Genomic DNA, 27,927 nt, shown 5'->3' with positions numbered 1-27,927 from the left:
AAAAATGCATAAAAATGTGGCCTTCGAGAATTGGGGGGGGGGGATTAAGTATGACAATTGTTTCCCGCGGAACGATTGGGTTACCAGAATAAGCACTTATTCTGCTGTCAAGGCTGTTCTTTGAAATTATCGGAAAAACTTGTTTTTTCACTCTCTAACGAGTGTGTTTTGCTTTGCGATTAATTCATGTTTGTTAGCTCAGGAAGACTCACAATGAAAATGGCATTTAAACGCAATGTCGTAGTGGGAGAGAATGATTTGTGCATTGAAATGTAGTTAATTTTGTAGAGTGATGATCGTTTGCAAATAGTGCATTTTAAAAATTAACAGTATTATTAATTCATACATTTAAATAATATGTCTTTCACTGCAAACTTTATTACTGTGATAATAACAGTTAGTTTTTTTCATAACGTGTGTCCTAGCTGTGTTTTCCAGGACGGTAAATATGATCTATCGGCATTAGATTGGTAAGTGATATCAGTATGATTTTAAATATTGAACTGAATTGAATAGTGCGCATTTTTTTGTACTTATATTTTGGCACGTGCTTTTTGACATATTTTCCCGCCATCATGGGCACACACCATTGACCGTATGGTTAAAGACTGTTGAATGCTGGGAATTCGATCTCATGACTGCATGTATGTTATTCGTAGTCATACCCACGTGTAACGTTGAATACAATCCCAGGTTTCCTTAGAAAGGCCTTCACTAAGCAGATAGCCTTTGCGTGCTTAGCGATATTCAAATAACCTAACCTAACCAGAGATGGCGCTAAAACGCGGTATACTCAAAGGGAGGAAAGTTTTGCTCCTCGGACTTTACCTCGGGAGCAAATCCCTTTCCCTAGAAGTTTCCCTTTTGTTGTCATAAAAGGAGAGTGTGGACCGAGTGGAAACTTTCTATTGATTAATTTCGTGCTCCAGTGGAAAATATAAATAATTCACTTGCAGACAGTTTTGAGTTATGGTTTTGACTGATATTTATTGTTTCTTTAAAGTTTAGATATGTTCTTTGAGTATAATTTCGCATTTTTAGTACTTAATTCTTCAAACATTTTGTACAACTGAATTGATGGTAATGTTAGACTATAATTATGCAAATTTTCTTTTAGTTTATTAGGATTTCAAAGCCTAACTAAAACTCAGGGCCAGTATTAGGCTATTGCTGCCCTCTGTTGTCTCTGTGAATTTTAAATTCTGCTGCCTGGTACTTTCCTAAACTCTAACATTTTGCCACAGATTGCAGTTCATAAATTGTATAAGTTCTGTCATCCGTAAATTCATCTAAACTCTAAAAATTTTGCCACCTGATCTTGTAGCTAAATCTGTGGTGCCTAAAAAATATAGGCAGATAAACCAAGCAATAAAATGTGTTGAGTATTTTAAGATTAGATTTTTTTTACATACCTATATTCATAATCAATTTGTTTTTCAAAATAAGGATGCCCTGAACAAGGGCCGACCAGCATCCAAGCGGTAAAATCATTGAACACTGGTAGTTTTGACCGGAATTCAATTCCAGGTGCACAGGCTGACTGCTTGGGTATTTTTGTAGTTTTCCTCACGTATAATGTATATAAGAGCCAATTCCCTTCAAAAGACCTCCACAGAGGCATCCTTTCCCATAGGCATGCTTTGCCATTATTCAATAAACCAAACCATGCCTTGAACAGGTCTGACGTCAAGTATGGTTGTCTGAGGCAACTACGTAAGGCATCAATTCCGAACGTGATAGCATAGTTGAGTGCATGAATAAACAATCATGCAACATAAAGTAGAACCTAACAAAGTGTTATTATAAATGTTGAAAAAATTTTAATTTGACATGGGATAAAAGGAAAAGCAGTTTTAATTATTTCCAATTTAATTTTTAATTATTTATTGTTGATAGAAATGCAATTAATTGTGACATGCCATAGGCCATATTTGTCATATTCAGTTATTTATGTATCATATTGTAGGCATTTGCCTCCCTGCAATGTCCCAGGGTTTCTTGAGTAGTGGGCCCACCAGTGGCCGAGCGGTAAAGTCGCTGAACACTGGTAGTTCGGTCTGAGGTTCGAATCCCGTGAACGGGCTGGCTGCATGGGCGTTTTTGTGGTTTTCCCCATATGTAACGTGTATATGAGCCAGTTTCCGTTAGAAAGTCCTCCACGAAGGCATCCCTCCCCTTAGGCAGAGCCCTCGTGTGCTTTGCCATATTTAAATACACCATACACCATTCTTGAGTAGTGTTTGGCAGCTAACTATTTTCACTACTAAATGAAATATCGAGTTGGTTACATAGACTTTTCTTCACATTCAAACTATCTTGAACGTACAGTTGTTTTAAATGTGTATTCTTTTAAAGCTATTAAATGTAAAATATTGCTTATATAAAAAATTTATAAATGGTTAAAAAGTAAACATTCAGACAGAGCAGATACTGCATGTGGGGAATAGTTCTGATCTGGTGTCTACAATAAGTATGAGTTTGGAAATCACCTATTTCAGATAATCTGGAAATTTCACAATGATGAATAGTTTTGTGATGAATTGCAGGAAGATGAGAAGTTTGTGTCTGTGGTCCTCTCCCAAGTCGAGCTCTGCGGGGTATGGGACAACATGCTCTGACATTGCAGGAGCAATAACCTGTTCAGTTAAAGCCTCCACTTGTCATTACAAGAGTCATAACATCATGATAAGTGTTGTGATTTTAACGGTTAACCAACCATTCTATAGCCCTTTTGATATCATCTTCAACTATGATGAAGCAGAGAATGTAAAATGCAACCAAAAAATTAAGAGAGCATGATAATTCAGATTGAGGAAGGTACCAGAATTCTGTAAAACTCTTGACTAGAGCCTTGTGTCGTTAGCAAGATTGCTGCAAAAAATGGATAAAGGCATATCCTTTGTTTCTCTAACCATTCCGAAATCTGCTTATCAATTTCAAGCTGCTCTGCAGGGGGGGGGGGAATGTTGCGGCGCACTATGAACTGGAAGTTGATCTGTCAGCACTATCCTTATCTTCAGGGCAGATGTTTTTATTTTATTTGGCTTATAATTTCTTACTAAATGTAATAATTCCTCTTGATGTACTCTGTCTTTGATATGATTTAAATCAAATTCCTCGTCATTATAATTCGCTTCCGATAACAAAGAAAGTGACACAGAGGTTATTGAAAACGAAAAAATTTTGATTGACAAATTAGTCGGTATTCTCGACACATCAATTATAGGACTTGAACAGCGGAACTTTGTAACTGAACACCAAAATTATGTCTGTTTATAAAATTAAAGAGAAGGTCTTATCACATAAAAAATGAAGCAACTTAAACAACTTACATTGAAGGAAATGTTTAATAAAGTAAACAAATAAATATTAAGCTTTTTTTTGTAAATTTTGATACCCTTTAGATCATAATTGTTCTTTATTTCATAAATTACGATTTTATATTTTTAATTTTATAATTTCTGCATGCCATCTTACCAGATTTAAACTGATGATCTATAATCCGGAATCGCCGAAGTCCCGACAAGTCCGTATTAACAACTTTTGACTGTATTTCATACAGCACTGGAGTTATCCTTATTTTGTAATACCTCCTGTGGAGTGGTGTCAGAACACCTGAGTGCCTGGGCCGAAGGCCCTACCCCAGATGGAAAATTTGGGCTTTTCTTAATTATGCAGACATAATTAACAATAAACATTAAAGCGGTTTTCTAATACTGGGTGATTCAGAATCCATCATCAATATTTGGTGAGGAGGTATGGAATAGGAATGCATGGGCGCATATGCCGTGTAGTAAGGCAAAATGACCCCATTCAGTGATGGAAAGAACACATAAAAAGGAAGTAGTAAGGAAAAAAAACATTTATTATCTTACATGTAACATTTCTTTGCATCGGTTTGACAGACTTACAAGAGGTGCTCGAACTGCTGACCATGTGCTAGAATGCATGACTCATAACGGCATTGCATGGACAACCGGACCTTCTGGAATATGCCTGGTATTTACATGCATATCTGCAAGTTCATTCCACATATACCGGTTCATGTCACTTCTGCAAAGTCACCTAGTCAAATGATGACTGGCTGCGTCAAACAGCTGTGGTTATATGTTGTACACACGGAATGGAAGTTGAAGAAGGAATGGAATATGTATGGAAGTTGTGTATACACGCCATGTACATCACCATGCATTCATCTATGTCCATACTTTTCTATGTAAAATCTCCTTCTTTTCCTATTCCCTACCTCCGCACCAAATATTGATGATGAGTTCTGAATCACCTGTAGAGTTATATTAGTATTATAGGCATATTTGCTTAAGTGATATTCATGCAATCATAAAAGAAATTGAAATATAATTTTCATTGGAGTTACTTAAAAGTCATTAGCAAATTGAGCTTATTATTTTATTAGCTCAATTTGCTAAAAATTGGTAATATATGAATTTAATGCTTAATTATTCCCACATATGTAATAAGTCCACCTTTATCTTTTTGTTGTTGTTGTTCTTGTTTTGTGTGCGTGTGACTTGATGTATATTAGATTATAATTTTAAATTGTATTTTGCTTTCTTAATTTCTTTCACAATGTAAATGTTACCTTAATGAGTAGAAGTTTATGAAAATCAAGATTAAAATAAATAATTATAATTATAAAAATTTATCTAATACAAGCCGTTTAAATACCGGTCTTCATGAGGCATGCCTTTTTGGATTAAAAAAGGAGGAAGAATGTATTTTAACATTTGATGAAAAACCATTTTTGACAATTTTAGATTTTAGATTTTTCTAGTTCCTTTTTTTTCCCATTATATCTTTCCAAGAGACGGAAAGTCTCAATAGTTAATTGCCATGCTGTATGTATAGCATCTTATGATATTTTGATATTTTTGTATACCTCTTATGGTATTTTTTATTCAAAATACAGTACTTTTAATCTCCTTTTTTATTTTTATTAATAAAATTTTATTTTACATTCATTGCTGTGATGATATGATTGTAACATGATATTGTAACTGCTTGTCAAATCATGATCTTTTATTCTAGAACATTTACTGTGAATAGAACTTCAGCTTCTGAGCAGTTTATATATAAAATAAATTTGAGTGGTGTGTCTCAGAATTTAACAGATTCTCAAAATGCTTGTTTTGATGCTGCTGTTTGTCAAACTAAACAAGGTACAAATTCTATCCAAGATATTGGTAGCAGTGAGTCTAGGACTTTTGTTATGAGAGGTATTATTTTATATTGCTATGTATGTAAGCTTATTGAACCTTTTTTTTTTAAATCTTTTTAAGTAATTTTTTTTTTTTTTTTTTTTTTTTTTTTAATGATGAAAAAATTTGGTTTCCCTTAGTGGATGGTATTTACAATCAAGTAGATAAGATTTTTATCCTTTACATTCTCTAAATACATCTAAATTCCTTCATAATGTTTGGACCATTAGTAATGAAATTACTAATTACTGAATGCAAGTGATTTTGCTGATTTTTGTTTTATACAGATTTTCTGTCTTGTTAATGTAAATGCAAACTAATTTTCTTTTGTAAGTTCACAAATAGTACTGTCCACTAATGTTAACTTATGATTAAGTTAAATTTAAGTACTGGATTTTAAATGTTAAGTTACATGATTTTTTTTTATTTATTTATTTATTTTTTTTTAAGGCTCGGAATTGCATTTAACATTTGTATCTCGAACGCAACATTGCAAGAAGAACAAAATGAAAAACATTACCTCAATTATCAATCTATGGTGTGTTTCTACTGCTGGAATTGTAAGTCGATAAAATGTTTAAAAAATATATATATGGATGTGCATTTTTGAATTTTGTTCTATAAATTGGTTTTAAACTTCTTCAAGTAGGTTAAGATAACAGATTATTAATGTATAATTAATTAATTATAGTAAAAAATGTGAGAGGCTGATATTTAGATGTGGAAAAGAGAATTTCTGAAGTCAAAAATGTGTAGAAAATTACTTTCTGCTTGAAACATCCTAATGGGATTTTGCCACCACAGAAAGAAAGAAAAAAAAGAGTTAAAATGCAGGAAATAAAGTACAGTCAAAAGTCTTTAATCCGGAATGATCTATAATCCGGAATTCAAAACTACAAACTTTCTGCGCATGCGTCAACACATAATGCATTAACGCATGGGCATAATACCTTTAGGCATGCGCATATGCGTCCACGCATGCGCATAATATGTTTACGCATGCACGTTTATTGTATAACAGACAGTACAAGCTAAGCTAAAATTTTCTAATTATCTATTTCAGTTAATGTTGCAGATTGCGTTGTTCCTTAATCTTCGAATTGGATACGGCTTATTATTTTTTGCAGACTGTTAGAGCTATTTTATAAAAGTAAGCTTGAACTTTCGATTATGTCAAATAGAATTTCCGATGCTGGAGCTGCCAAAGGATCTACAAAGCAAAAGTATGTTTCGATGTCCATCAAACAAAAAGTGGAATTGCTGCAAAAAATAGATGAAGGCATATCCTTTGATTCTCTAATCATTCCGAAATCTGTTTATCAATTTCACGCTGTTCTGCGGAGGGGGGACGACGCGGCGCGCTATGAACTGGAAGTTGATCTGTCAGCACTATCCTTATCTTCAGGGCAGATGTTTTTATTTCATTCGGCTTATAATTCTTACTAAATGTAGTATTTCATCTCGATGTACTTCGTCTTTGATATGATTTAAATCAAATTCCTCGTCATTATAAATATCACGAATACACATCAAATAGTTTTCTAGTTGCAATTTTCTAATTTTGACTATGCGTAATGTATGCTTTATGCATGCGCGCGTTGAAAGAAATGTTTAATAAAGTAAACAAATAAATATAAGCTTTTTTTCGTAAATTTTGATAGTTCATAATTGCTCTTTATTTCATAAATTATTGTTCCATATTTTTAATTTTATAATTTCTGCATGCCATCTTACCAGATTTAAACTTATGATCTATAATCCGGAAAAACCGATAATCCAGAATCAAAGTCCCTACGAGTCCGGATTAAAGACTTTTGACTGTACTTATTATATTGGATACCATAATGGAAATGCCAGGGGCATTTTCTAATGTTCCTAGAAGTGCTTTTATAAAATGAGCTTGAAAGTAGATTTTAATTTTGAACTCTTTACTCAGAGAGCTAGAGTATTACATCTGGTGTCAAGTAGTGAATAATATAATAGATAAGAAGCAAGTTCAACAGTGTTTGAAATCTTATTCACCAGTGTCAGTGATAAGGGATTTCTATGTGACTAAGTTGAAGACTAATTTAATTGCAAAGATAAAATTTCAGAAAAACTCCGAGCTGACTTGAAGTTGTGGTAACTTTTCCTGTGTCTTTCAGCAGCTTTATATTTATTTAATTATCTCTCGTGATGTCTTCCAAATAAAATTGTAATTTGTGCATAGAGTAATGTTTTAAATTCGTGTAGAATTTTATTTTATATGTATTGCCTAGATTTGTTCTGATCTCTTAATTCTGGATTTACTTATAGGAATACCTCATGTTCTGTGTAAACTTAATTATGGTGTTAGTTATGCTTGGACGTGAAATAATGTAAAATGCCATTTTGTATTTAATTCTGAGTCATTGCGATATTATCCCCCTCTCAGTGTATTTATTTCAGTGATATTGCTATGTAAACTAAAAACTCAGTGGCGTAACAGCCTTAATGGGCCAATGCCTGCAATGCCTCGAAATCTTCCTTCTTGATTGTGGCCTCTGGGTGTATAAGCATATGCTCTGAACAAGTGGTCAGCTTGTTGCAGGACTCACAATGTTTAATCTCCAAGCAAACTTGGTATTCATTTTATCGACCCAAAGGATGGAAATCAAGGGATGAAAGGCTGAGTCGATCTTGCAAAGCCCAGGGATTGAACCCTGGATCTGTGGTGCTGCTAGCCACTGCGCCACCAGGCCTGATATTGCTATGTATACTGGACAAAAGAAAAAGAAAAAAAAAGGAACAGTTCGATATCTCCCGTTCTACTGGACCGATTAACGAAATTCAAATTGTGTTTTTCATGTCTCGAAAGTGCGATTTAAGATATATATTAGATTTATATGTAGCCTTGTTCTAATAAAGGTATTTTGACACAAAATCGGCCTTTTTCTCAAATGACATGCCAAATTTTCCCCATATTTCGTTTTTACGACTTAAATTATCCCTAAAGATTAAATTTTGTAAAATTTTGTGCAAAATTAAGAGAAATTCAAAAATTTATTTTGGCACTCTTTTTTCCAGTTTTCTCAAAGAATAATTCACTTGGCAAACTTTTTAATTTATGGCAACATATTTTCTTTTCCTTTTTTCCATTGTAAAGAAGCGGAAAAAAAAGTCATCGTTGATTATTTCAAATAATTTTAACAAAGTGTGTAAACCACATTTGGTATTATTATCGCTTATAACAAATATGCCAAATTATAAAATGTGCCAATATGTAACTTCACGTATATCTTAGGAAATTTTGAATAAAAAACTCTAATTTTTCACAGGTATGCTTAGAAAAACATCTACTTTAAATTGATGGTAAAAATGTTATAGGTTATAACTCAAATTTGTTTTCGAGACATTTATAAAAATTATTTAAAAATACAAATTTTAAAAAGAAATCATAAAAAATGGGCGAATTTTATTTGGAATAAACCTAAATTTTGAATTCTGGAAGAAGGAATCAAGTAACTTTAATAAAAAAAAAAGAGAGATATCAGATTCAATTAAATATATATCAGATTCAATTAACATTGAGGAGCTAAAATTTTGAGAGCTAATTTTTTAAAAACTACTCTTGTGATTTTTACAAAACCTGGCAGTTTGGCATAATTTGAATTGTAAAATCGAAATGTGGAAAAAAAAAATTGGCATGTCGTTTCAGAAAAAGTCCTATTTTATGCCAAACTACCTATATTAGAGAACAATGCTATATATAAATCTAATACATATCCTAAGTTGTGCTTTCGTGGCACACAAGTTCAATTTCATTAATTGACCCAGTAGAATAGGAGATACAGAACTGCTGCCCCCTTTTTTTTGGCGCAGTGTGGGTATATGTTAGACTTTAAGATTTTTTTATCATAATTACTTTAACTAAAAACTGTGCGTTGATTTAAATTACAAGTATGTTTTGTAATTTTTAATGTAGCCACATGATGATATTTTGGAACAACTTTATGGGATCATTTCTATGTAAATACTCCAAATTTTAATTATTGTTTTAATTCATGTTGATGACACACAGTAAAAGCAAGTGTCTTACTTATCAAAATTCTTATTTTTTCTACATAATAATAGATGAAATTGTATTAAGAGATGCAATTAAAAAATAATAATGTACTTTTTAATACAATTTAATATTCTGGCTTTCATTCCTTATGCTGGTAAATGAGGCATATATGCTGTTTTATATTTTCCTCATGTCTCTGTAAAAATTTATATGTTATTTTTAAAAATTACATTTGAATTGTTATTTTTTTAGGGCAATCCTATTTTCTTTTATGAATCTGATGATTGTGAATATATTTTTGATTGGGAGACGATAGTAGTGTGTCCTAATTTTTTCAAGTATGTTAAAATTATTCTATTTACTAATGCAAAATATTACATTTTGAAAATTATTACCTTTGCTTTTTAATAATTCTTCTGATTTTATCAACCAAAGTTAACAGCTGATTTTTTAAAAATTTTCTTGTGACATTTAAAAATTGCAATTAGTAGCATGCATCTTTCTTTGTTTATATTGCATATTTTATGAAAAGTTCACATTGCTAAAAACAAAAATGCATTGTTTGAAATGTTTTCAATGGAAAATATGTTGCTTTTTGTTTGATAATTTATTGCAGTTTTTGCCCAGTAGTAGCTACATAGAAGATAGTTTTATGTTTCACCCTGTATGTAATATAAATGTAAATTACAGTGCTAGCCGTCCAAAATGCACCACATGGACAAATAATGTCAAAGACAAATTTATTTCAGATACTATAGAGTATCAGTGTTAATTGATTTGATATACAGCCTTCTGTGAGGTGAAGAAGACAAGAAAAACAGTAACAAGCGTTGCCATCATGTTCGTCAGTAACTACTGCTAAATGCCATGGCATTGTGTGAAAGAGGCTTTGAATGTGTTATTGGAGAATGGCAGGCTATGCTGCTTTCAGGATGTGTAGCCAGAGTTCATCTGGTGTAACCTTGGGTGCAGCATTCCGGCCTATGCATACTCCAATCACCAAGCAGATATGTTCTATGGCCAATAAATCTGGGGAACAGCAGGCCAGGGTATCAGTGCAATATGGTGAGTTAAGAAGAAAGCTTGAACATTGCATGCAACATATGGTTCCTCATTGTTCTGTTGAATTGGGGCCGTGAAGAAGCTTTGAAAGTAAAGTAGGAGAACAGGCTGCAAAACTTCAAAGATATAACATTGGTTGGTAAGTGGGCCAATAATGCAAACTAGGGAGTGCAGGAATGGAATCCAATACCACCCCCCATCATAACACTGGGTGCAGGACCAGTATGACAGTGCATAACACAACAGTCAAGCAATCTCTCTTCACAATGTCTCTAAACTTTAATCATCATGGTACTGCAGACAGAAGGATGATTTGTCCAAAAAAATAATATGCTCTCCAGATGTCCATCTCTGCTATTCATTGCACCATTGCAAATGCAATGTTAAATGTGTTTGAAAAGTTAAAAGGTAAGTGAAGCAATGGACACCTAGTGGACAGTCCGTTGTACTGTAAACAATGTTGAATTATCCATACATACATCAACTGTTGTCTTACAGACTGTATTTATTGTGATATGGTTTGCAGATCTGGCAGTGCACTTCATCAGAGCCATGCACAAAATATGCCTGTCTTCCCATGGAAGGGTACAACAAGGTAGTTGCTCCTGTCCATCAGATGTTTTCTCCTGCATCCATATTCACAGGATTTGCTTGGCTGCATCTTACATGATGAGTGATTTATCTGCAATCTCTGTGCATTGATTCTGGTTCCGTCAAATTCAGAAAATGTCTTCGAATGATGTTCATATTCTTCTACGAGGTATACTGATGCTGCGCATACTAAAAATCTCAGAAGAGAACAATTCACATTATTCAAAATGGCTATCTTTCCTCCCTTTATATAGGGCTTATAAGGTGTGCTGCAGTCATTGTTGATGTGCATGTATGCTGAAATCTTAATCATTTGCATATTCCGTTGCAGTATATACATGATGCAGGTTTCATGTTATTTGGATCTTCCTTCATGATGTAGCATTTTGCAAGTCCAGTAGTTTAGTTTAGCTTCTGTTAGAAAGTTCTCCATGTAGGCTTGTATTAGAAACTTCTCCATCAATCTAATTTTTCCCTAAACAGACTAATGTTTTCCTCTTAAGCAATTTGCCATAATTAATTAACCCAAACTGATACTATAATTTATATTTATCTATTAAAACTTTGAATTTTCATTTTTGCATGTGTTGATATCTATATATGTCCTCATTCTTTTGATTGACCATAAAAAGTTCTCCATAAAAGAATTCTGTAGATAAAGGAATAAGTCAGTTTTTCATTACCCTAATTACATACTAAACATTGTATGTATATATTGGCAGTGTAAGTTTTGAGAATGCTTATAATATACAATTCTTGCTAGTCATGAAAATGGTGAAATCCTATTGTATGGTGAGAGAAGCTGAATATTTTTCTTTGTGCTTTTTGAAGGGGGAATCTTCATACTGATTTTACAAGTCCTGGTCCAAAGTCTGATCCATTTAAAGATGAGGAACCATCTAGTCATAAAGCTGGAATAGCAGTCAGTATCATTTTCACACTGGTAATTCTGATGGTAGTTGCATTCATACTTGCAAAACCATCAAGGAGGTGAGAATATTTTTTTCATATTTAATAAATTGTATGTGTAATAAATATATGAATTGCTTGGCTATAAAATCTTTTTCAAAATCAAATTTCACTGGTATTGTAAAAAGTTTTTGCATAACTAGTGTAATAGCATTCTACAGACCCATTAAAAATATGCTCTTTTAAATCACTTTTATGTGTTTAATCAGTTATTTGGGGAAGTGATTGTTTACATTTTATAAGGTATACCACACTTTGTATTTTAATGGGAAATTATTGAAGATACTAAGATAGGCAATGTTCCTCAGATAAATGAAAAAGTTATTAGGTAATGCATGACGCTTTGGTCCCCTATGAGATAAAGTATATTTTTCTTAGATAGGCAGTCATCATGCTCTTTCCTTAATCAATAAACCAAACCAACCAAGTCTGTACCATGCTAATTAAATATGAATGCTGGTGTACGTTTGATCTATGCTGGTAGGAAGAAATTATTAAAAAACTTAGCCCAATCTTCAAAAAGTACAAGGTGATCCAGAGTTAATTGAAGATGGAAAAAATCAGTCAATTTTCAAATTATCTGAATGCATGTTGAAACTATTGAGGCTAGCTTGATGAAATATGTTATGTACCCTTAAATTGCCAATAGTTAATATGCGGCATCTTCAATTAATCTCTTTAACAAATTACATGCCATTGAAGATATGATTCCGAATCTTCATGGCTTTGCTAAAACACTTGAAGTGGAATCACTTTCAGTTGGTCCATTACAGCATCTGGATTTGTGATTTCAATAACTAAAACAAAAAGTCCTGTAATTTCTTAATTTTATGTAACTGCATTTCTGGGTATTTACAATTTACATTTCCTAAAAGTATCTAGGATACATTAAAATATGATTTAAATTAAAAAAATTAAATAAGTGGATCTAAAAAATCTTGAAAATAAGTAATTTTAAATTTTTTAGATCAAAATATTAATTTTTTAGTTAAAAAAAATTCATGCAGTTTCAATATTTGACATAACTGTCAAGTTTCAACTTGAAAATTATGTGTAGATATATCAAGCTTGAGTATGCATAATAAATGTATTTAAAACTGAAAAGGAAGCAAGAGTTCTTACTTGGACTTGTTTTCTTGCTTTGATTGAAGTGGTTATTTAAGTGTGACAAATCGTTTAAAACTGGTCAAGATTATGAAAAAGAAAGATATGCTTCACATAAATTTTTATAAAGGAAATTTAGTTTATATGTTTCAGTAGTTGCAGTGGTCTGAAAATTTAAAAAGAAAAAATGAAAATGAATCCAGAACAAAATTATCAGTATTTTATCTGTGAAAATTTCCTCATTTTGATAGCATATGCTTTGAGATAAGTTTAATGATTGTAATTTCAAAAATCATAAACCTTGAATTATTTTAAGAAAAAATACTGAATATACTAATAAACAATACTACTATTAATAAACAATATAATACTGCTAATAAACGATATTTGAATTTCAGCAAGTAAATGATATTTGAAGTTCTTGATGTAAGACAGATTTATCAAGGGCCGTATATATATATATATATATATTTCAAAATAAAGTAAATTAAAAAGCTTATTTTGTTTTAAAATATCTTTTTGGCTTCAATGGACTAATGTCCGTACTTGAATTGAGTATTAATTGTGACTTATGGTTTGAATCTAGCAAATAATTTTATGCTTACTTGGAAGTAAGATGGAACACTCTCTTAATTTAGTTGTTGTTAATTGAGGGTAGCTTGGTTTATCCCCTTGATAAGTCGATTAATCTGCAATCAATGACAATAGCTACTTTTCCACTATTTAAAATTTACTTTTGGTTTTGGTATGTTTGCGATTAAAGATTTTTCTTAGCGGATTTTTAAACAAGAAGTTGAAATTTTTAAAATACTAATTTAAATTCTAAAAATTTTTTCATTAATGTTTTTAACTTAATTTGTGTTCCTTGGAGATGGTATATGGAAATTTTCTTATTATAAATGGAAATTATGAATTATTGGTTTATTAATTTGCAGCTTTAGTGCAAGTCATAGGCCTTTTTAATTTACTTTTAATTACTCTATTTTGAATTGATATTCTAACTAATAGCAGCTTTTAGCGCTATTTTAGTAACAGCCTACTTTCTATGTATTATCTTCAAGAATTTCATTTTCTCGCCAATTTAGGCTAAATGTTCTTAAATAGAAAACTGCACTTTATGACAACCCTTTTACTTCCATCTCTTAATACTTGAATTTCCAGCCATTTGGTTTTAAAATTTTTGAAGGCAAGTTTGTTAACTTTATCTTACTAGTTTGATATTTAAATTTCTAATTGACTACTTGTTTTGAACTTTAATTTTAAGATTGTGTCATTTTTGATCTTCTTATGATTTTGAATCAACTTTTAATATTCTAATATGTTTACTTCTGGTTTTGAATTTGAAAATGAGAGTGTAGGGGATATGCTTTCTAAAGTAAGCATCTCGTTCACATTAATTGTGTTCTTATTGAGAACTTTAATTTTAAAATTACTATTTGCTATTTTGTTTTACAAGATTCTATTGGCTTAAATGGACTAATGTCTGTATTTCGATTGAGTATTAATTGTAACTTATGGTTTGAATATAGCAAATAATTTGATGCTTACTTAGAAGTAAGATGAAAAACTCTCTTAATGTAGTTGTTAATTGATGGTAGATTGGTTTATCCCCTTGATAAGTTGATTAATCTCTGATCAATGAAAATAACTACTTTTCCAATGTTTAAAATTTTCTTTTGGTTTTGGTATTTTTGTGATTAAAGATTTTTCTTAGCATATTTTTAAACAAGAAGTTGAAATTTTTTAAATACTACATTAAATTCTAAAAATTTTTTCATTGATGATTTTCCTTTAATTTGTGTTCCTTGGAGACAGTACAGTCAAAAGTCGTTAATTCGGACACTCATAATCCGGAATGATCTATAATCCGGACCTCAAAGCTACAAACTTTCTGCGCATGCGTCTGCGCATGGGCGGTTACGTGTGCGCGTAAGACCCTTACGGCTGCGAATATGTGTGTGCGCGTGTGCATAAAGTGTTTACGCATGCGTATAATGGATGGTATAAGCTAAGCTAAAATTATCTAAATCAGTTAATGTTGCAGATTGCGTTGTTCCTTAATCTTCGAATTGGATCCGGCTTATTATTTTTTGCAGACTGTTAGAGCAAATTTATAAAAGTAAGCTTGAACTTTCGATTATATCAAATAGAATTTTCGATATATATTTGCTAATATGTAAAGGATCTAAAGCAAAAGTATGTTTTAAAATCCGAAATCTGTTTATCAATTTCACGCTGCTCAGCGGGGGGAACACCGCGGCGCGCAATGAATTGGAATTTGATCTGTCAGCACTATCCTTATCTTCAGGGCAGATGTTTTTATTTTATTTGGCTTATAATTCCTTACTAAATGTATTATTTCATCTCAATGTACTCCGTCTTTGATATGATTTAAGACAAGTTCCTCGTCATCATAATTCGCTTCCGATAGTGAAGAAAGTGACAGAGGTTATTGAAAACGAAAAAATTTCGATTGACAAATTAGTCGGTATTCTCGACACAGCTATTATAGGGGGCTTGAACAGCAGAACTTTGTAACTAAACAAGAAATTATGTATGTTTAATAGAATTAAAGAGAAAGTATTATCACATGAAATGAAGCAACTTAAACAACTTACATTGAAAGAAATGTTTAATAAAGTAAACAAATAAATATTAAGCTTTTTCTTTTTGTAAATTTTGATACCCTATAGATCATAATTGTTCTTTATTTCATAACTTACAGTTTCATATTTTTAATTTTGTAATTTCTGCATGCCATCTTACCAGATTTAAACTGATGATCTATAATCTGGAAAAATCGATAATCCGGAATCGCCGATGTCCCGACAAATCCGGATTAACGACTTTTGAATGTATATTGCTTCTTATTCTCGTCATTACGGCATATAGTATTTTGGGTCTGTGTTTTAAAATTGGTCTTGAAACAGGCTAACATTAAATAGAAAGAAAGACAATATTAACACAGAATAATTGTTAAGATATCTTGGTACTATATATTAGTCTTTGTGAAATATTAGTTCTAAATTTCTTACTTTATGTCTTCAATGATAATTTTTTCTGCACCTTTATGCGCGAAAATGCTAGGCATGTTTATTTTGGTTTTCAAAAGAATTGTTTTGTAAATATATATATATACACATATATAATTTATAATAAGAGAATTTTCCATATACTCGTCGGGACATTGGCAATTCCGGATTATCGATTTTTCCGGATTATAGATCATCAGTTTAAATCTGGTAAGATGGCATGCAGAAATTACAAAATTAAAAATATGAAGCCGTAATTTATGAAATAAAGAACAATTATGATCTAAAGGGTATCAAAATTTACAAAAAGGAAAAGCTTAATATTTATTTGTTTACTTTATTAAACATTTCTTTCAATGTAAGTTGTTTAAGTTGCTTCGTTTCATGTGATAATACTTTCTCTTTAATTTTATTAAACATACATAATTTCTTGTTTAGTTACAAAGTTCCGCTGTTCAAGCCCTATAACTGCTGTGTCGAGTATACCGACTAATTTGTCAATCGAAATTTTTTCGTTTTCAATAACCTCTTCTTCACTATCGGAAGTGAATTATAATGACGAGGAACTTGTCTTAAATCATATCAAAGACGGAGTACATTGAGATGAAATAATATATTTAGTAAGGAATTATAAGCCAAATAAAATAAAAACATCTGCCCTGAAGATAAGGATAGTGCTGACAGATCAACTTCCAATTCATTGCGCGCTGCGGCGTTCCCCCCGCCGAGCAGCGTGTAATTGATAAACAGATTTCGGATTTCGAAACATACTTTTGCTTTAGATCCTTTACATATTAGCAAATATATATCGGAAATTCTATTTGATATAATCGAAAGTTCAAGCTTACTTTTATAAATTTGCTCTAACAGTCTGCAAAAAATAATAAGCCGGATCCAATTCGAAGTTTAAGGAACAATGCAATCTGCAACATTAACTGATTTAGATAATTTTAGCTTAGCTTATACCGTCCATTATACATCAAACGTGCATGCGTAAACGTTTTATGCGTATGCGCACACGCATATTCGCAGCCGTAAAGGTCTTACGCGCACACATAAACGCCTATGCGCATGCGTCAACGCGACGCATGCGCAGAAAGTTTGTAGCTTTGAGATCCGGATTATGGGTGTCCGAATTAACGACTTTTGACACTATATGCAAAAGAGAAAGCTTTTAATTTATTAATTAGATAGCACATATTACCAACAGAATGAAAATTTAGGAAATAAACGCCCCAATGCTCCTGTATTGTTAAATGTCATTATTTATATGTTAACTCATTGTTAATGTTTTGTTATTTATTTCTGAGAGCAGATAGTTTTCATTTTGAGAAAATTGTATTCAAAAAACATTTCTAAGATTCCTATCAAGAATATCAAATGTGGGATTAAATTGCCAATAAATAATATATAAAAGAGTCTGTTACATCTGCTAATTAATAAGAAAAAAAGAATGATCCAACATTCTAATAATGCCATTGAAAAGGGCATATTTTGAAACTTAATGTATAATCTGCTTGAAATAGTAAAAACTGACACCATGTATAAAATTTTACATAGATGAAGAAAACATAAATCCTAAATATTAAATTTTAACTTAATCTATGCTCTCATAATTAATATGATGAGTTATTCATGCAGGGGTAATGCAACATAAATAAACTCAAGGAAAACAAATTAAATAACTCTGGGGATAATCCATTTCTACTGTTTATACAGTTCTAGTGTTATTTTTTTTTTCTAACTTATCAACCCTATATACAAGTATAATGTATAATAATTACACATTTTTTCTATCATATATTTTTTCTATTACTTGTACAAATAAGTATTTTAAAATTAAATGAATAAATTGTTTTTTGTTTAGAGCTAGGATCTCTTCAATATTTTGGAGCTTATTTAGGATTGTAAATCTTCCTTTCATCAGGTACAAAAGAGTAAGTATTCTGATTAATCAATTTAAATAGCTTTCTGCCTTACTTATTTTAAGTGTGTGTATATTGGCAAAAATAGTTTTACTTCCTAAGTGTGTTTTTTCTGAAAATACTTACTTTTATTTTCGTTCATAACACTGCGAAACTTGCAGATATTCTCCAGAATTTAAGTTATTGATATGCAAGTCATGGAAATAAAGTTTGTTGAATGTATTCATAAACAAAAGATTATTACCTAAATGAGGAAGAATGTTTTATATTCCTTCAAAGTAAAGTAATGTCCATCATTTGCAATGAATTTTTGAGAACAGCTATACAGTTCCTGAAACCTGCAAGCAAAATCTTCTAATTTATTTAACTACTGGAATTCGTAATTTATTAATTATTTCGTAATTTATTTAACTACTGGAAACTATATAGCTTATCTGAAATACTTATACTAAACATAGATTTGTAAAGTGTATGACAAGTTTAGAATTTTACCATTTTGTATTTTAGTTTAGATAATAGATGAGATTCTCATTATTTATCCTACAGTTAGAGGTATTTACTTTTCAGAGAAATTCAGCTCTACAGAGCTTAATAATAATTTTTAAAATATGAAATTTAGTCAATGTTAAGCTATGTTTTACAAAATTTAAATTATTCCTAAAAAGGTCTTTATCATTGTTATGTTCACCTCTTTGTGGAATGGTCAGGAAATCAGAACTTTACACAATAAATATCATAAATATTTTACTCTTGCTCCAACATACAAACTGGAAACTCAACAGACTTATAAATCTTTAGAACACAATTACAATAAAAATAATCGCTTGTTGCCACATCTGAAACACAATCACAGAAAACGTCATTCATTTAAAAGTAGAAATAAATTATTTTTAGCTTTATACGAATAGCAGGAGCATGCTCTTTTGGCGAGCAATGGATGGTGTAACACACTGGGCCCCCATGACACCGTCATCAGCTGAACTAGAAATATAAACTGAAATATAATGCAACACATAAAAATTAAACAAACTGTAAATATAATTATAAAACATGAAATAAATAAATAAATCAGTCATTTATAGGAGCCCACCAGCGGCCGAGCGGTAAAGACGCTGAACACTGGTAGTTCGGTCTGAGGTTCGAATCCCGCGAACGGGCTGGCTGCATGGGCGTTTTCGTGGTTTTCCCCATGTGTAACGTGTATACGAGCCAGTTTCCCTTAGAAAGTCCTCCACGAAAGGCATCCCTCCCTTTAGGCAGATAGCCCTCGTGTGCTTTGCCATAATTAAATACACCACACCACAGCACACCATTTATAGGAAGTCTGACCAGTTTATGTATTGGTCTTTTCATTTCACTCGACACAGTTCTTAAGTTGACTGACCTTACTCTTTGGTCAGTTCCCTTGTAAATGCAAATTACTTTTGTCATCTTCCACTTAAGTGGCGGCAAGTTCTCATCCTTAATTAGCACCAAGTCATTCACATATAAATTGGCACTGGGTAGTTTTTATCTTCTTGCGCACTTGCAACTGAGTCAAGTAGTCTTTTGACCACAATTTCCAAAATGATTGGGAAATTTGTTTGACTGATTTCCACCGTTTCTGAATGGGAATTTTCTCATTTGTTACATCAGGCTCAGGAACACTTTTTAACTCAGAGCCGATAATAAAGTGACCCGGTGTAATGACAGAAAAATCATTTGGGTTCTCAGAAGCAGCCACTAAAGGACGGGAGTTAAGTATGGCTTCAATCTGCACTAGACACGTTGAAAATTCTTCTTGTGAGAGAATCTGCGATCCTATAACACATGTGAAACTTCATGGATTTAACGGCAGCCTCCCATAGGCCTCCAAAATGAGGGGCTGATGGAACATTCATTGTCCATTTAACGCCTTCGTTGGTCAAGTAAGTACCAAGCGCCTCCATCGTACACGCTTTTAAGTAATTCTTTGCACCCATAAAGTTTGTTCCACAATCACAATATTTCAGCTGGCTTTCCTCGTCGTCCTGTAAATCGTTTCAGAGCTGCAATACATGCCTGAGCACTAAGATCACTAACAAGTTCTAAATGGACGGCTTTCGTTGCAAAGCATACAAACAAACACACGTACATTTTCAGTGGTTTAACTCCTGTACCACGTCTAGGGCTAATCAAGAACGTCAAGTTGAAACGTCAAGAATAATCCCGAAAAGTCAGTTCCTAATCTAAGAAATGGTCTTCCATGATTCAATCTCGCAGAAGGTAAATCAGCCATAATTTGTTTCGAAAACTCAGAGCAAAATCTGGCACAGATAATGCACTTTCTTATTCCTCTGCATATTGCATTTTTTGCTCCTATAATCCAATACTTTTGTTTCATCGCAGAGTTAACTAAGTCTACTCCTCTGTGCATATAATTAAGGTGATAAAATGTCACTAACATTTTTATAACAGGATGATTCTTAAGCAATATTATTTGATGTTTCACAGAGTCTGGTAAGCTGGCATTTCTTAAAAGTCCTTCTACACGTAGTATGCCACTTTTGTCTAAGAACGGATTTAGAGAAATTAAAGAACTTTTCTTTAACACTCTCGCTTTCTCTAAAGTAGCTATTTCCTTTTTATACTCAGTTCTTTGGACTAGTTTGATTATAATATCATGCACTTCTTTTAGTTCACTTGTTTCTAAGAAAGGAGTCAAAATCCTATTCTCCCTCACATTTCTTATAAACCTTAAACACCAAGCAACAACTCTCTACAACTTACTCCAAACTGAAAATTTGTTCCAAATCTGCTCAACTAATTCCAACTGAACTACAAAACATTTGACAGAATTTTTTCTTTGCTCTCTTAGTATTTCCGCACTGTCTACATTTGGTAACCCTCTAACCCACTGTTTAGGTCAACTGTTAAAACTTTTTCGAAGCCAAATTGGACCTGACCACCATTTTTTATTAAGTACCAACTTCTCAGCCGAGATTCCTCTAGTAAGCAAATCTGCGGGATTATCGTCAGATGGACAATAATACCAATCACTTGGACTCGATCTTTCCTGAATTTCCACAACCAACAACACTATTCTTCCAGTTTTATCCTTAAAAACACTCTTAAGGTAATTTCCCACTCTAGTACTTATTACCATGGCCATTAGCTCCAACTGTGGCAGCGTTAGTTTCTGTAACGGTGAAACTCTACTCTTCGACATTATAAAAGATGCTCTGTAATTCCCATTATTCTCACAATATCTAAAATAAACAACAGTTCCGTAAGCACTTGGTGAAGCATCGCAAAACACATGCACTTCCGATCTCATTCTCACAATCCAAAAAACAATATCTTGGAATAGTAATGTCTATTAATTTTTCAATTTCATTACACCACGTTATCCACTTTTGTTGCAAGTCCTCCGGCAACTCTTCATCCCAATCACATGCTCTCTCCCAAATTTCCCAATCTCTCCCTCTTTTGTTCTAAATTTACATAATCTAATAGTTCAGTTCTCTCATATTAACTTTCTAGGTAATGTGGCGAGTAAAAATATAACATAATGTCATGTCTGATTCCATGACTTTTCCTTCGGGCAAGGAAGATTACTTTTTTTTTAGCTTAAAAATGGGAAGATGCACCAACTTCATCTTATAGAGGCTCTAATCAAACCAAAGCTAAGATTTTATGATTGTGTTGTGAAGTCACACTTCTCTGTTATTGGTGCAAAATCACACTTTTTGCAAAAATGTCTTATACGTGTTTTACAAAGTCTTTTGATTTTCTTACTTTTGGAGGGAGAAGCTTCTAAAATTCTAAAATATTCCAGTTTCTTGATCTTTATGGTAGTTGAATGCCAGATAGCTGGGCTTTTACTGTAAAAAATTTTCAGTGATTGTGTGAATGAAGCTAATGAATTATTTAAATAAGGAAACATAATCTAACTGAAGTAATTATATATATAATAAACTAAATGTCACATAAATAAAGAAATTTCCAGAAAGCAATATTGCAATGATTGTTTCCTAATGTAATACTTTATTTTCTGCAGTTCACTGGAGAAGGACTTGTACTTGTTGATGCTTCACAAGCATTTTATAATGAAGACCGAGATACAGAGATGTTGTCTTAAATAGTTGTGTAATTATAGCTTGATGCTCTTTATGGAAATGGTTTGCTTTTGTTATTTGACACTAATATGTACATTTGTACTGTAATGTGCTCAGAGTTTTTAGACTATGTGATATTTAAATTTTTTTAATGAACATTGCACTAAATTTAGGAAGGTGAAAGATCAATTTCATTTTTCAGACTTTTAATTATTGTTAAAAATGTAATTGCAGTAAAAATAAGTAAGATTATACTTAAAAAAATATGGCTGAAATGATGAAGCCTCTTCTAACTGTACTCATTTGAAGTATTTTGTCCTGGACATTTTTAAAATTTACTTATAGTTATGCCTTTTTTAATAGGGGAGATTTTTTTAAAAATATTCCAGGAAAGAACTATTATAAAAAATGTTGAATATGTTTGGAATTTGTTTTCGTTATATGTTAGTGATAGTTTCTGAAGCCACTTTAAATTAATTTTTTGAAGTAAAATTCATAAGAATTTCGGTTTTAGGATACACATGTTGTAATGATGATTTGATTTTTCTCAATTGTTATATAAGTGTAAATATGTATTTTTGGTTTTGTTTTTGTTTGTGTGTGTGTGTGTGTAGTGATTATGCTGACATATTGTTCTGTTGATGTGAATATATCTGTGTTAAAATTGAGTTTACATAGGACATCATATCAGACACCTACAAAAATGTGAATTCAAATGATATATTATAAATTATATATACAGTAAAAGCTCGACTATTCAGTAATGTCAGGAAATAACTACTTTTTGACATGTGAAAGATAGTTGAGCATATAAAAAATGTAATTCATGGTAGAAAAGCCGAATGAATGGAAAAAGAAATTTCTGATCTAATATTATCAAAACAATTATCTCATTTGTTATATCCTCCATTTAAATTATGTGAGTTTAAAAAAAAATGCATTTCAGACGTAAAAACCGATATATTCATACAAAAGTAAACATCTTAATTTGATTATGAAATCTTGTCAACTATGTCGAAAAATAGCAAACATCCTGCCAAACTTTTGCAAATCATTCCACCAGAAATTTGAAGAAACAGATCGGTCTTTATTTTAGATAATGAACATGTACAAATTTTGGACATAGCACATGAAAATTTATATAGCTTGTCATTCATTTTTTTTTTTTTTTTTTTTTTTTTTCCCATAATGCCGTTTATCTATTTTCAAATAAAGTTGCATATTGTGCTCATTATACCAGAAGCTTTTCTTGATGCTAAGGTCCCATAATTTTGAATACTTTTGAATTTTTAAAATTCCATTAATTTAATTACATGGATTAATGAAATTAAAATTTTATTAACCCATTTATTTAAATTCCATTACTTTTGAATTGCATGTTATTTAATTGAAAGCAGGCTTCAAATTTAAATAATTTTTTCAAAATGCAATCTGAAAACAAATAAATAGCACTTAAATTATATATCACTCCTAATAAAAAAATAAACTGCTTATCAATAATTAATCATATTTACGTAAAGTGAAGATTACATGATTATGATGTGATGTCATGCTTATCCATTATTACTGCCAAATGACACTATTTAGCAGCAGTCTTTAATCTGTCTGTTGTTGTTACTTACGCTCACTTGTCTGACGTAGTCAGCCTGAGCCCAAGAAGTTCCTCATGGCAAGGAGCGTAAGATTACATCTGTTGTTGGCAAGTAATAAAATAATAATTTATTTCCTAATAGATTATTTCATATATTATCTCCTTTGACAAATATAAATGTATAAAGTAACAACTGAAATATTTAGTAGATCAGCAAGACATTTTGAAGTAAATAGTGACAATGAGCGCTAGAATACGCCTGCCGTTGGCACCAGCCTTGAGCACCTTGCAGGTGACGGTGCAATTTAGCTCACTTCCGCTCCCAATTTTGATGGAGAGCACCTCGGGGGGGGGGGGGGGGAGCGAGGGTCTTCCACTCCCCTCTCCTTCCACCAAACCACACAAGAGGACTTTTGGCTCGCCGCATATTTAGAGTGCTGCCATGCCACACCGACACTATCCATTTACAAACATTCATGCTTTCTCCGGAATTCAAACCTTCAGCAAGACAGTCAGCGATGCTAACCACTATACCAGTCAACATCTGTCAAAAATAGTCAGTATTAAATATGATGGGGAGAATATTTCTCACAATAGACAGACTCAGTGCCTGTCATGAACTTTGGAATCTTTCATATATTCCTATTTCTCCTATTATGAGAAATGTCCAGCTCCATGAATAATAATAAGCATAATGAAATCTGTGTACAATATGACAGCTACAAAAGGGGAAGTAACAACAGTAATCAATATCTACTGAAAGAGAACCATGTAATTGTATTCCCATTTTAGAAGTGGGGTTTTGAGTAGTAATTTTATATGCGCTTTATGATGGCTTTAATAGTTTTTTGTTTAGTTTTTCACTTTTCTAATATTTAAAAATATTCTTTCTAGTCAGAAACCAAAATCGTTGGCCATTTACTGTATGTATGTAAAAATGTGGGTTTCCTGATATGTAAAATTATTGCATGCAAAACTGAAGTTTTTGTATGTAAATTTTCAGATTATTTTAACATAGAGGGAAAGTTTTACATGTTTAGTATTTTATAATTACCAGTATTTAAGGATGTCTTGTTTTTTTATATATATTTTTATTAGGAGGGTCTTCCACTCCCCTCTCCTTCCACCAAACCACACAAGAGGACTTTTGGCTCGCCGCATATTTAGAGTGCTGCCATGCCACACCGACACTATCCATTTACAAACATTCATGCTTTCTCCGGAATTCAAACCTTCAGCAAGACAGTCAGCGATGCTAACCACTATACCAGTCAACATCTGTCAAAAATAGTCAGTATTAAATATGATGGGGAGAATATTTCTCACAATAGACAGACTCAGTGCCTGTCATGAACTTTGGAATCTTTCATATATTCCTATTTCTCCTATTATGAGAAATGTCCAGCTCCATGAATAATAATAAGCATAATGAAATCTGTGTACAATATGACAGCTACAAAAGGGGAAGTAACAACAGTAATCAATATCTACTGAAAGAGAACCATGTAATTGTATTCCCATTTTAGAAGTGGGGTTTCGAGTAGTAATTTTATATGCGCTTTATGATGGCTTTAATAGTTTTTTGTTTAGTTTTTCACTTTTCTAATATTTAAAAATATTCTTTCTAGTCAGAAACCAAAATCGTTGGCCATTTACTGTATGTATGTAAAAATGTGGGTTTCCTGATATGTAAAATTATTGCATGCAAAACTGAAGTTTTTGTATGTAAATTTTCAGATTATTTTAACATAGAGGGAAAGTTTTACATGTTTAGTATTTTATAATTACCAATATTTAAGGATGTCTTGTTTTTTTATATATATTTTTATTATGTATTTTTTAAATAAGTTTTTAGCCTCTTCAGGGTAAATTTTTTAAAGAACCAATATATTTCATATTTTGCTTGATTATGATTTATGTTTTATGTTGGTAACAATTCTGTGAGCAAGAAAAATTGAAAAATCATAATAAAAAAGGTTCTCATTATGTATGCTTTGAAAACTAGTACAAATTATAAATGGAATTATTTCATACATTTAAGGCATATCAATAAATGAACTAAATACATTTTTGTGCAAATGCATTGATTTCATCGTACTGAATTTTTGTCATGACATCATTTAGGGCTTTTAAGTTCCATTTTTTTTTTCGAGATAGTTACCCCAGAAACATAGCAGTGATTATCTAGTAAAATAAAATATCAGCAGTGATGCCATACAAACTTTTGTCTTTATCGTTGAGAGACTCTGTAACGAATAATTTTCCGACTAATTTCTTTTTGTCATTTAGAATAATTTTCATTAAAATAAAATTAAACATATGCATATGTGTCAGTGTCCCTGAAAAAGTTAATTATTTTTCCATTATTGCCTTTGCTTATATGTCTTTGAACTTTATATATGTTGCATTTGTTATTCTGAAAATGATATTTGTTTGTAACATGTTGTCTCTTAAGGATTGCATTTATTCCTATACTCCATTGCATGGAGAATTCTATATATGCTGCATTTGTTGTCCTGAAAATGGTTTTATTTATATCATGTTGTCTCTTAAGGATTACATTTCTTGTTCCTACACTTCATTACATTCATCAGTCTGCACTTTTGTGTTTTTAAATAAGGTGGAATAAGTTAAACAAGCATTTGATATATTATGGTCTATCCAGGCTATTAGCCATGAATCTCACCATCCATCCATCACGTCCAGGTTTCATTTGTTTCTGTTATTTTATAACACTCATATGCCTAATGATTTCTCCTTCCAAATGTAATTTTGCTTGTGTATATATTTTTAAAGATGCCAGTAGTCAGTTAATTGATTGGATTGGATTGGATTATTTAATTATGGCAAAGCACACGAGGGCTATTTGCCTAAAGGGAGGGATGCCTTCGTAGAGGACTTTCTAAGGGAAACTGGCTCGTATACATGTAACACATGGGGAAAACCATGAAAATGCCCATGCAGCCAGCCCGTTCGCGGGATTCGAACCTCGGACCGAACTACCAGTGTTCAGCGTTTTTACCCCATGGCCGCTGGTGGGCCAGTTAATTGATTGGATTTCTAGCAATGTGATAATGTAAAAAAATTGCAAACCAAAAAGGGAGAGAGGAAAAAATAATCAGAAATAATAATTTGGGGGGGCCAAGTTTCATCTGTATAAATGTCAACCAGTGTAATATTTTTTAATTGGAAGTTTTTTAAATTATGAAAAATTTGACATTTTCTAATTGTTATATAGTCATTTTAAGATTAAATATTTTATATCATGGTCATTCCTGACTGAAATATATATATATTAAGTACTTAATACTGTTAGATCATTATCTTTGAATTTGTTTTTACTTGTCTGTTAATTAAGGGAGGGGAAGATTAGTCTTTAAAATGATGTAACTATTACTTGATTATTGATTGGCATAGCTGAGTAAATGGAATGAGCTAGGAAATCTTTCTAAGGTTAGACTTTGTTTTCAATTAGGTTTCGAAGTGCAAGTTTCTATTGATGATATTTGTGAATTAAGCACTCATCAGAATTCTTTCAGGTCTTTCATAAAAGTATACTTATATACATTGAAATTGCAAACATTATTGATTTTCACTGTTTTTCCATTATTAATATTGTAAAAATGTTGAATTATGTTATTGCTGTGTATGTGTTTTCTCTATGTTCTAGCAGTACATTTATCCATTAATGTTTATGTATTATACAATGTTGCATGTTAAGTCTTGAACACTCAGGAATATTAAATTTATTATTGTTGATATTTTATATTTCTGTTGCCATTTATTTTTTGAATAATTAAATGAGGAAACTATTCTAGTAGTGATACATTTTCTTATCATATTTTCTTGTATATTAACTACCTCATATATTTATAATTTTCTCAAAAAATGTTATTCTGTTGTAATTGAATACTCTTTAATAATCTGAAGTTGTCTGTCAGTTCTGAAGAATTGGAATTTTCATGCTCATTTATTTAACTAACTGTCTAATTCATAAGCTCCCAAGCTTAAATAAAGGAAAGGATTAATTTGTTATTTTCAAAATTATGAAATGACTTGTATTTGCAAAGGTAGCAGTCACTTTAAAGTCAGTGAATTTAAGTTTAGCTGATGTCTGTTAACATTCTTATAGCAAAATGAGATGGTGAAATAGTATATTTATTTTTTTAAGTATAAATATTTATGCCATTTAAAATATACTATGATTTGAGTATTTGTCCTTTATTTTTAATATATATATATGTGTGTGTGTGTGTGTTTGCATGCATTTATTTATTGCATGCATTAATAAATTTTGGACATTACTTTTATTTTTCAAATTTTAAATAAAAATTTTG

General features: G+C 31.6%; 1 protein-coding gene across 4 annotated transcripts; it reads left to right on the top strand.

Annotated features, from left to right (window-relative positions):
* LOC118180386 (cation-independent mannose-6-phosphate receptor-like) lies at nucleotides 1-27,927 on the top strand. 4 transcript variants are annotated; one of them, XM_085826980.1, is made up of 8 exons: nucleotides 1-470; nucleotides 5,047-5,234; nucleotides 5,667-5,776; nucleotides 9,493-9,578; nucleotides 11,725-11,883; nucleotides 17,866-17,935; nucleotides 21,942-22,030; nucleotides 24,689-27,927. In XM_085826980.1, the coding sequence occupies exons 2-7, from the start codon at nucleotides 5,228-5,230 to the stop codon at nucleotides 22,020-22,022; spliced, it is 513 nt and encodes a 170-aa protein (XP_085683106.1). In that variant the 5' UTR covers nucleotides 1-470; nucleotides 5,047-5,227; the 3' UTR covers nucleotides 22,023-22,030; nucleotides 24,689-27,927. The 4 variants fall into 4 exon arrangements, with proteins under 4 accessions (XP_085683106.1, XP_085683107.1, XP_085683104.1 ...); XM_085826978.1 differs by having other exon boundaries at nucleotides 2-470; nucleotides 21,942-27,927; XM_085826979.1 differs by lacking the exon at nucleotides 1-470 and adding an exon at nucleotides 665-1,080 and having other exon boundaries at nucleotides 21,942-27,927.

Source organism: Stegodyphus dumicola, chromosome 11 (assembly GCF_044657685.1).
Source record: "Stegodyphus dumicola isolate Sdum_Otavi_A_Nest chromosome 11, ASM4465768v1".
Taxonomy (NCBI): domain Eukaryota; kingdom Metazoa; phylum Arthropoda; class Arachnida; order Araneae; family Eresidae; genus Stegodyphus; species Stegodyphus dumicola.
Note: the sequence above shows the minus strand (reverse complement) of the source record. Positions and strands in the feature narration are given on the sequence as shown.

Coding starts and splice junctions, on each gene's coding strand:
- LOC118180386 (XM_085826980.1), top strand. Junction 5,777..9,492: donor GTGTTTCTACTGCTGGAATT/GTAAGTCGATAA, acceptor TTATTTTTTTAG/GGCAATCCTATTTTCTTTTA. Junction 11,884..17,865: donor CTTGCAAAACCATCAAGGAG/GTGAGAATATTT, acceptor TTTTTTGTTTAG/AGCTAGGATCTCTTCAATAT.